A 12153-nucleotide genomic window follows, 5' to 3' on the forward strand; every position below is an offset into this window, starting at 1 on the left:
CCTCCCCTCAGCCCTTTGTACAAGCCCTCCCCTCTTTCTGGAATGATCTCCTCTGACCCTCAGCACTTTCTCATCCTTTCATCCTTCAGAATTCAGGACACATGCCTTCCTCTCAAGGAGTTTCTAGACACGTAACCTAAAGTTGCCTGACCCACCCACACATATGTTCTCTCACAACATCCTATTTTTTTCCTGCCTAGCATTTATCACATTTAGTAAATATACCTGTATTTGCTTTTTTTTCCTTTTTAGCATCAATCTTATCCAATGATATGATTCACAAGATCAGGGGGCATATCTGCTGTGCGTAGCATGTCCTGAATGCTTGGTACTTATCACGGTGTCTAACATTGAGTGGCTATGTAATAAATATATGTGGAATAAAAGAGTAACTGAACATATCTGATGGGTGAACAATGTGGATATAAAACTAAAGAGAGCTGATGCAAGAAGAGAAATCACAATTTTGGTTTATTAGCACAAAGCTTTAAGAAAAGTTTTTTACACTAAAATGAGTTATTGCTCCTAAGGGGGAAAGTGATCTGTGACATAATCATAGAGAGAGACCTTGAGCAGAAGAGAAAAGATGAATACAAGAGACTGATTGCAAAAGGAAATGAGATGCTGGATGACAAATGGATATCCCCATTTCTTTGTATGTTATACTAACACAGAGCCTCCTCTTCCATAGACAGAAACGCAGAGGTAGATCAACATGGAATTTTGAATACATTTGAACCTTTTGTAAGAAAGGTTCCAAATACATAACTTAGGATGGGTCTTAACAGTACTCTTCTTCAGCTGCTAATTTATAACATACGGTTTTTCAGAACAATAATTTTTTTTTTTTATTATTATTTTATTTTATTTTTTTTGGGGGGTACACCAGGTTCAATCAACTGTTTTTATACACATATCCCCATATTCCCTCCCTTCCTTGACGCCCCCCCCTCGAGTCCCCCCCACCCTCCCTGCCCCAGTCCTCTAAGGCATCTTCCATCCTCAAGTTGGACTCCCTTTGTTATACAACAACTTCCCACTGACTATTTTACAGTTGGTAGTATATATATGTCTGTACTACTCTCCCGCTTCTTCTCAGTTTCCCCTTCACCCCCCGCCCCCCCCCCATACCTCGAGTTCTCCAGTCCATTCCCTGTTTCTGCTTCCCTGTTCTTGTCACTGAGTTCATCAGTACCATTTTTAGATTCCGTATATGTGAGTTAGCATACAATATTTGTCTTTCTCTTTCTGACTTACTTCACTCTGTATGACAGATTGTAGTTCTATCCACCTCATTACATATAGCTCCAGCTCATGCAGCTTCATACCAAAAAAGCAAATAACCCAATCCACAAATGGGCAGAAGACCTAAATAGACATTTCTCCAAAGAAGACATACAGATGGCCAACAAACACATGAAAAGATGCTCAACATCACTCATCATCAGAGAAATGCAAGTCAAAGCCACAATGAGGTATCACCTCACACCAATCAGAATGGCCATCATCACAAAGTCTGGAAACAACGAATGTTGGAGAGGGTGTGGAGAAAAGGGAACTCTCCTGCACTGTTGGTGGGACTGTAAGTTGGTACAGCCACTATGGAAAACAATTTGGAGGTTCCTTAAAAAACTACAAATAGAACTACCATATGATCCAGTAATCCCACTATTGGGCATATACCCAAAGAAAACCATAATCCCAAAAGAAACTTGTACCATAATGTTTATTGCAGCACTCTTTACAATAGCCAGGACATGGAAGCAACCTAAATGCCCATCAACAAATGAATGGATACAGAAGATGTGGCATATATATACAATGGAATATTACTCAGCTATAAAAACAGAACAATAATTTTGATATCTATATATCATAGCAAAAAAGAATTTGTATAAATATGTTATGGTTCATTATTTTCATAATTATTCAATGTTTATAAATAGTTATAAGTTATAAAAAAGTAAAACTTCAATTTTTTAAACAGATAAGTGTACAGATAAATGTCATAAAAAAGTTAGTGATGAGTGAAATGCAAAAGAACATATGAAAAGTTTTCAATCTCATTTGTGATAAAAATATATACAGTGAAATAGCATTTTTTTACTTATTAAATTATTAAGAAATTTATTTTGAAAATAAGACACAATGTTGATTGCTTAGTGTATTATGAAAAGACAATTTTCAAACTTTATTTCTACCATTATATATTGGCTTAATATTTTAGAAGAAAAAAATGATAATATGCTTCCAGAAATGTAGATGAGAAGACAATCAAAATATAATGGGAAAATCTATAATTTAAAAATTATTACAGTGCTGTTTATTTAACAAAAATTGGAGAACAATCTAATTGTTTGCCAACAAGGAAAAAACTAAAAATATTATGTACATCTCTGTTATATTATTAGTATTAAACTAATACTAGAACCATCAAACAATTATGAAAGTACGAGTTAAAAAAAAAATCTTCCCAACTTAGAAGGGTTTCTTTAGCATCAAAGCTTTCAACATTGCCAAATCTATAGTTCGAGGATATTACAATGAACATTCTGAAAAGAGAACATAAAATAAGAGAAAAAATAAATTTAAAAGGAAAGGAAAGAAAACTGCTGATGCAAGAGCTAAGTAGGTTAGAGAAAAATGCCTCTAAGGCAAGTTTATTTTACCTCTGAACTAGCAATCTAACCAAATGGTAATGTTTACAAGGAGGGAAAGTATGTCTGCAAATAAGTATACATACCCCAGTATGTGCGTATTTACCGACCAGTATGCATTTACACACATACCAATACACAAATATATCACCCATCAGCCAAATATACCAAATCATTTCACAAATACATTTTAAATAAAGTTATCAAAAACATCATTTTATAGTATCAAACCTATTAATTAAAATGAATAATATATATTGAGCTCTTAACTAACAGGCAAAAGAAAACCAGTAAAAATTAGTTTTAAAGCCTCCCATTAAGCTTGGTAAATGCTTGTGGGATGAACACATAGAGATATATGTCACTACTAATGAAAGCTTTTTAGTTAATGCTATATAGTCACAGTAGTCAACTAACAACATTTAATTCAGAAGCAAAATGATAAGGATTCAATCAGTAGCTGTATATAAACAAATTAATTGAAATTGAGGAATAGAAGTTATTTTCCCTGATTGAGAAATATGACTAGCTATTGCTATTTAATTTTTTAAAGTACCTGGATTTTAATAGAGTATTCGTGATTCTCAAATCCATGGAATCTTTCCTTAAAATTAATATTTTTTCTCTATAGCACATTCATTAATTTTAGCTTTGTAGCTGGCCTTTTATAAGTTAAATGCTAATTAGGTTACATCCAATGACTAAACATCATCAATGACAGTAGTATTATCATATGGTATTGACTGATCACAAAAATTATTATGAAGAGTTAACCTTTCTACTTATAGCATACCTAAAACTGCACAGTGATTTAAGTGAAACATGGAGAAATGTGAACAAAACCTGCCTATTGTCATTCAATTTTAGATTAAGCATGATTCAGCTACCATCTGGATAAGAACACAATACTATCTCTTCAGAAAGGAAATTAACTTTTGACACACTGTCTCTGTTCCTCTGTTATTTTCTGACTTTTCATTTATCTAAAAACCTACATGCAAGGGAGCAAAAACTCTCTCACAAACATAAGCTTGCAGTTTTCAGATAAAAATCCTGCATGCACATGTTAACATATAACTTCTCACTGGCACACAAGTTATTGAGTATGTTGTTGCTACTAATAATCCCTATAGCTTTGTGCTGTCATTACCTTCAGGCTATCAGAATTTTATGAGCACAAACCAATAATAATGATATCTCCTTTTTGCTTTCTAGCCACACCTCATTGCCTTACATTGATTTGCATAAGCAATTTCCACCATGATAATTGGAGCCAAACATCTTTTCGCAGGTTACCTTATGGAAAAGAGCAGTTAAATACTAATCAAGAGAAATCTTTCTTTATTCAACCATATTTTAAATGATATTGAATTACCCTCCTTGGATGAGCAGGAAGGTGACTCACACTCTGACATGGATTTCAGAGTGAGTTTATATCAAGTCTAATAATGATCTTTCTTCATAATTTCAGTTCCCTGGTGTTGCCTCATAACAACATGAAGAACAGTACGGACAAGACCCAATCATTAAAACAGTATTGTTTTGTTTGAAAAGAAAAAGCAGCAGTACTATGTACTAATTATTTTTTAATAGCTACTGAGCCAACCAATGTTATCTGAGGGTTTCAAAATTATAGCTTTATTCTTTTATTTCCAAAAAACTCAAAGAAAACTTTAAAAATGTAACTAGGGAGATTAAAACAAGTATAAGTGAACTAACAAAGGTCAGTCATGTGAAACAATTCTAAAAGAATTGTTATCTGAATTACAAAGAATCCTTATCTGAATTATTTACTTTAAAATAAGCCTAGAATACTTGCATAAGAAGGAGGATTTGAGCTGCAGAAGCTTAAGTTATAAAAACAAGGTAAAAGAAGTAGATCCTAATTTATTGATCATATGCATAAACATTGCTACATATGGATGAAAATTAATATACATGTACTTAAACAATAAGAAGCCTAGGAAATTAAAGATGTAAGAATTTCAGAAAGATTCAACAGTCCTTACAGTAACAGGGTTTGAGCACGAGGTGAGTGAAGATGACCCTCAGATCACAGTGCCAGCGAAGCCAGCTGAAGAATGATTCACAGGACTTCTGGATGAAGATGGTGAATTGAACAAACACATCTAATTTCACTCCCTCTCAAAACCTGACTAGAACTACACTGAATGTGTGGGTGTCGTTTCTTTGTGATACCAAAATTTCTTGATTATCTGAAATCTGGAAGTGGCTTTCCTGACTTTTAGTCCTCTAACCCTCCCCAAAGGGTCAAAGCCATAGTCTTAATACTCAGACGATTAACTGAAGATTCCAGAACACGTTTGCACATCTAGTTAACAAATTTTCCCATGAAATTGAAAGAGCTGTCCCAAATTAAAGTATCAAACCCAAATTGTCTAACTAGTAAAATACATAAGTCTGAGATTCAGAGAATCTGAAAGATAAAAAAAGTCTTATAGAACATTTAATTCTACTCTTGCATCTTATAACTATGAAGTCAGAGGCCAAGAAAGGTTTAGTGACAAGCAGAAAGTCCATCCTTAAGTAGAAACAGGAATAAGAATTGTTTCTCTCTACTCATTCCTCTTGTGTCCCAAAATATGACGGCTATTGTTTTGTGAAATCGATTATAGAAGAACAATAGCTACACAGTTTGCAAAAATACAAATATTTCTATGTTTTAAAAAATGCATTATTTACAAGTGGCATACATGATCCAACAGGGGTTCAAGCTTCGTTTGGTCTGTTTCACTTTCCATTTAAACATCAAAACAGAAGCGGACTTATTAATTGTAGTCAGGACTAATTTTTTAATGAATGTATATACTGTCTATTAAATTCTAAATAGATAGAATGTATGTTCTGCCTGTTACATACTAAAAGAAGTTTTGAGACAACTTATTTTAAAAAATTATTTAAGACTGAACCATTTAAGCATCAGACAAAACTCAAGAAATGAGAGAAATAGGGCTTCCTAGGTGGCACAGTGGTTAAGAATCTGCCTGCCAACGCAGGGGACACGGTTTCGATCCCTGCTCCAGGAAGATCCCACATGCTGTGGAGCAACTAAGCCTGTGCGCCACAACTATTGAGCCCGTGTGCTGCAACTACTAAAGCCCACGCACCTAGAGCCTGTGCTCCGCAACAAGAGAAGCCATGGCAATGAGGAGCCTGCGCACCACAATGAAGACTTGCCCCCACTCACCACAACTAAAAGAAAGCCCACGCACAGCAAAAAAGACCCAACACGCCAATAAAATAAATAAATAAATAAATAAATTTATTTAAAACAAAAAAGAAAGAAGAGAATTAGACCAGAAAGATCAAGAAGATCAGACCAAGGAAAGTTGTGATTATTCAGTATGAAACTGTTTACCACTAGACTTTCTGATAGCTGATCAAATGGATTTTATGGGTACGAGGAAAAAAGACTTTTCTCAAAAAGTCTCTGGAGTCCCTTCCTGTGAGGGATATACATATAAGTGGAAACCTGAAATATGTTGTCCAATACAAAATATTTAAAAAGTTAGAAAAATGTAGTTGAATCAATACTCAGGTACTTACTAAGTTAAATATAAACATGTGAACTGACCCACCTTTGTATATTATTTTTATCATATTTAATATATAAATATATTTATAATTTATTTTATATCTATGCATATTTATCACAATATATTATATATTTATTTATATTATATTTTAATTTTATATTGTGTAAATATATTTAAATATTTATATATTTAAATATTTTATATATTTGTGGTTGTATTTGTAAATCTTTGCCTTGTTCCCAAAAGAGCTTAAGATGGGTCATAAGGATATAAATAATACAAGAGAAGACAAGTTTTAGAAGAAACTATTATACTATTGTTCCTGCATGGAACATCAGAGCTAAGGTCCAGTACTAAAACAAAAAGAAAAAAAAAGGAAAGGAAAGGAAAGATGGAGAGAGGGAAGAAGGAAGAAAGGAAGGGAGGAAGTGAGGGGTGGCAAGGAGGGGAAAATATCTGATAAACATACTATTTGCAACTTGGGGTGCCTACATCTGTAAATCTACCCCTGGGTCTGTCTGTAGGTATAAACTTCCATTTGTCAACACAGAAATAGCCATGGTTAATGTAAAAACAATTAATAGATTTTCCAGCAGAGGTAAGTCCAGATTAGCTCTTTCAACAACATGTAAACCAAGACTCCCCAGAGCCTTGTGGATGGGAAATATATTAATATCAACTCTGTGACCACTCAGCACCATGACATGAAGTGTCTGTTCAGGAGGTCATTTCCAAACTGCATCCCATACATCTTCATTCACAAGAGATGATAATTTATCACCTAGACGCAGGGATCTACTGTAAACTAATCCAAACTGCTGATGATACACTAAATCAGTTTGAGTGATGAGTATAAATAAAGCTGCAAGGGAAGTACTGAAGGGTAAAGATCTATCTGATCAATGAGGTGTCACAAGGCAAATGAAATGCAATGTTGACAAACATTGAGTCCCTCAGTTGAAAATCAACCACATCAAGTATTAGAGCATAAGGGCACACATTAAAACAAGCTTCAAATGAAAGTTTAATATAATGGGAGTCAGAGGGTATCATCTAACTGTTTCAGATAAAACTAAACAGACTGGGTCAATAGAAAAGGGTGTATTAAAAACTGATGTATTTTGCATACCATACAAATTGTGACAAGATAAATAAAAATGTTGCAAGACAATAATCCTTTCCAGATAACATAGCTACAGTTATTCAATCTGCCAAGCAAATCTATACACACAAATGAGAAAAAAACAACAACAATAGCAACGGTATACAGAAAATGATTTCACATCAACTTGCTGCCAGGAACTCAAATTCAATTCGTGTAGCCCTTATGAAAGCTTAGATATTTTCTAGAACTGTACTGTCATGTTACAACTTCAATGGGAAAAACCAGGGAGTGGGGGATAAGGAAGGACATTTCTCCAGACAGCTGACATTCATGGAGGGCACTCCTGGAGAAAAAAGATTTTCCTAACCATGTGATCAGAATAGAGACTTTGGCACCCAGCAAACAGGTTCAATGGAATTCAGCTATGCTGAAGGTTTCCCTAATGGGAAGAGCTGATTAAAGTAAATTTCAACCCCTGCTGGAACGATTTGGTAAAAATATTTTCTAAGGGAAATTATTCTTCAAAAAATGTATATATTTGTTCTCTGTTGTGTTAAGTATTTATAGCTTTGTCACAACATATTTAACTCTTGCTTTGTATTTTCTCTTTCGGTTTATTTTGGGTAAAGATAGAATTATATTACTAAAATATGACCTGGTCCCATATGTAGTTTATTTAAATTTCAAAATGAAAAGCTTACTAAGAACAGATAAGATTGATTGCTCTCTCTGTCTTAGCATAATTGTATTTCAGGTGAACATCAATTTACTTTAAAGGACACTTCTAAGTAGCAGAATGCATCATAAATAATTCATCAATCACAGCTGCTAGAAACATGATTTAGTCCAACAGAGTCAATGGAATAAAAGTTCTATTTTTCTATATTTGTATTTGCTTTAAAGAATTTAAGAATCCTCCTTTTCCAAGAATCTACTCCCAGATTCCATACTTCATATTCTAAATGTATTTTAATAAGACTGTTTCTTTCTCCCCCCTTCATTTAAAATAGTGTATTTTCTTTTCTCTTAAATGGAAGAAAAGGGAAACAGACTTTCATAAAATCTTATACAGAATATTTAGGATCTGATATATTTGAAAATGACTTCAATTTTAAAATACATATTAAAGAGATTCTAAATGGTATAACAGTTCGAGTTTTGTGGGTTGATACAGAACCTTCTCTACCACTTTCATTTGCCATATGGAAAGACACTGCTTACCCTACTCATCTTACAGCTTTCCATCAAATTCAGCAATTTTGTATTAGCAATTCCCCAAGCTGTGAAATATCTTTAAAATGAATATAGGAACAAGGGAAAATGGAAGAGAAAATAGAAAACATTTTACTTACTTGCAAACCCCTCTGAAATACTGAATGGCCCATAAAATTAGCCAGCATTCTAATTAAAGCTGCACCCTGTAAGAAAGAGCATTTTTTTAAAAAGAAAGGAAAGAAAATTTCAACCAAGTAACATGATTCTAAAAGTATTCTATATCCATAAAAAATAATCTGCTTCATTCATGCTATTTTATTCTTAAAAATAGTTAAGAAATAAGAGAATTATGAATGCAATACTTCACTTAGACGTACCAATTACATTTTTTGTTTTGTGGATCTAAAAGTTTTGTGGCTATAAAACCAATGACTTCAAAATAGAAGGCTCCTGGATAAAATATCTCAGAGCAATAATAAGCTGTAATTCAGGAATAATAAAAATTTTACTGAGCACTGTATTTGACAAAGTTAATAAAATATGGTTCTTGTACTAACAAGTTCATAATCTAGCAAGGAAGGGATATCCATGTTAATAAATAATCATATTAAAACATAGCTTTGAAGTAACATAGCTACATACTCTACCCCGGCTCAACAAAGAATAACTGAGCAATCGAAACAGACAGTAGGAAAGACCAAGCAGTCAGACTACTTGGTTTCAAATTCTGGCTCTGGCATTACCTTTCATGTTTACTCAGGAAAATGATTTAAGCCTCTGTTCCTTACTTGTCTCACTTGTAAATTTTAGGCAATAATAGTCCCAATTTAATATGGTTGTTCCGAAACTTAAATAAATTATTATATGCAAGGCAGTTCAAACCAGGTTTGAAAAATAGTAACCATAATAGAAGTGTTAGCTGTCAGTATTATATCAAGCTAATTATATTGATGACTTGTTTTTATTCCTTTTAGAATCTTCTATAAATCCATATACAAGTAGAACGCATATGTGGCTGATATAAATATTCAGAGTAATAGAAGAAAATACACTAATTTAAGAATCTATCTCACATGGAGAATGGTTATTATATTGTAGAAAAATATCAGTGCAAAATGGCTGACATGTAATCAATATGAAACATTCCCAGAAATGATGGTTAAGGCCGGATGATCACAAATCTGTATGTAAAATATAAATAAGCCTTCAAGGAGATATTTCAATCTGCACCAAATTGTTTTAACTACGAAGCAGTGAATTATAAGCAGCAAAAGTTTAAATATAAATGATAGCCCCGTTTTAAGGGAAATAAATCCCTTTATGACTGCATTTCCCACTTCATACTTGTTACAAATTCATACCCATCAATAACTAATTTCTTACCAGGTGTCTCTTTTTTATAAGAGAATCGTAAGAACCACATATAGACCTATCCTGCCTGGGGCTGGACTGCAGTAGCCAGTACACAGATGCAAGAAGGAGTTTCCATTGTTTGTTATCCGAATTATTTCCTGTAATTCCAGGATTTTAATGTAATACAGCACTCAGGCTCCATGAATCCCATTAAAGAAATGTCTCAAACAATCTCAATCATCACCACAGTTGCTCCCAAAATTGGTATGTCATTCACAACTCAACAAATGATGAGCAGGACAAGCCATAGACTTGTATGCCTCTTCTGGTTTGTTTTCTTCCCACACCTTCTACTCTTTGCTCTTTCTTTTGCTTCTTACTCTATATCTTCTGCACACTTGTATAAATCCATAAAATATAAGTATTTATGATTCAATCTGGGGACTAGGTTAGAATTCCCTTTTGAACTTATCAACTCTGCTCCTTGAATTTCCTTGACAAGCTCCCCTCCTACACATTTCCCAATCTAATCTACCCACCCCGAAGGTGGAAAACTGTCAGTTTTGCAGAAAAACTAACCCTTGCCACCTGGGGAGTGACACAGAATCTCCTGCAGTCAACTCAAACTTTCCTTTAGTATAGAATAGCCATCTTCAGATGATTTAAGTGTTCCCCTCAAGGTAATGAAGACCTGGTCTCTTGTCGGGCTATAAAAACTATCCATTTAGCATGGGCTAATGGTGAAAGAGGCCTTCCTAATCATAAAGAATGTAGCCGTTTTCCCATCTGGGTTGAGCTGGAGTAGAGTACTAACTGGAAAGAAAACCTAGCAATGTAATCAATATTAAAAGTTATATAGTAGTACTGGACTCCCTATTATTATTATATTGTATAATTTAATTAACTTTTCAAAAAAATATGTCTGTTTTGCCAATTTGAACATTTTAAGTTCTCCAAAGTTGCATGCATGCATGCATTCTTCTATATTTAACTAACCTTTTCTTTCCAAAGCTCAATTTTAAAAATCTCTATTTCATAGAACTTCATAGGCAGATGGGCTCTCCAACTGTCATCATGCAGCCAACTTATACTAAGCACCTACTATATATGGGTTTTAACAAAAATCACACTCCTTAATGCAGGCAAAACTCATTGCAAACTGTTGTTCAAAAAGAAAACAATGAATCCCCTTTCATTGTGTCCTTTTTTTTCCATGTTGAAATTTATTTATTTATCCCTTTCACTGTGTCTTTAAAATGTTTTTTCACCAAAGTAAATACAATTTACAATATGGTAATTTACACTCACTTGTGATTCAAAATTCCAGCCCCAACCAACCAAACTGGATGTTATGCAGCCTCAGTAGCTTTATGGGAAAAAAAAACATACTATTTCTGCAAGATTTCTATAATTCTTTAACTTAATCAAGAAAACATCACTATATTTGCTATACTAAAGTTCAGGAAGATACTAGGATAGAAACAACTACTGATTTTTTAAGGTTTCATAAAGAATATTCTACAAAAGTATGCTACTAAACCCAATAGTCATTTAGCAATTTTTCTATTTGTAGTATCTTTTTCATGTAAGTTCCTAGCTAAAATGTCTTTTATTTTACATGCAATCATTTGCATGCATATCAGTCTCAATGACAGTGAACATCTCCAGAGAAAGGACTGTGTCCTTATGACTTGGTACCCCTGTTCCTTGTGCCTGGCTGAGAAAGGTGCTTCCATAACACAAATAACTGGATGAGAGAGAAATCAATTGCACATATAGCAATTACTTTGTATTCTAGAAGACTACTCAGCCAGGATAGACAGTTTATTTATCTTATCAGTGTACTGCAGTGATTTTTGAAGAGAGGAAGATCTTCTCAACTCATTTATTCCTTTAACATACCCTTATTGAGAAGGCTGTGTGCTCAGGATCCTGTAAAGTATAAATAGGAATGCCACAAGTCTCCATCCTTAAGGACCTCAAACCCTCCTAAGTGAGATGAGAAGATACAACATAGTATAAGATGAATGACAAAAGAAAGAAAATATTCTACTATGTTTCGGGAGAGGGGAGGTCATTTTGTCTGGAGGGAAGAAGAACTAAGAGGACCTAAAGAAGTGTCACTTGTGCTGGACTTTGAAGGACTGATGGGATCCCATGAGCAAAGGTAAACCAGAGAGTGTGCCTGGTATGGCATGAGCAGCCTCTGTGTGATGTCATGCAGGTGTGAAAGTGGAACGCAGCAGTGGGGAAGGTAATACTGAAA

General features: G+C 34.0%; 1 protein-coding gene across 1 annotated transcript in view; it reads right to left on the reverse strand.

Moving 5' to 3' along the window:
* The window catches only part of TRHDE (thyrotropin releasing hormone degrading enzyme), a 356245-nt gene that overhangs the window by 92574 nt on the left and 251518 nt on the right, over positions 1-12153 (reverse strand). Inside the window, exon 7 of the mRNA XM_057742781.1 lies at positions 8672-8737. Coding sequence (XP_057598764.1) covers positions 8672-8737 — 66 coding nt within the window. The remainder of the gene's footprint in view (positions 1-8671; positions 8738-12153) is intronic.

The sequence above is a fragment of the Hippopotamus amphibius genome, chromosome 7, assembly GCF_030028045.1.
Source record: "Hippopotamus amphibius kiboko isolate mHipAmp2 chromosome 7, mHipAmp2.hap2, whole genome shotgun sequence".
Lineage (NCBI taxonomy): Eukaryota > Metazoa > Chordata > Mammalia > Artiodactyla > Hippopotamidae > Hippopotamus > Hippopotamus amphibius.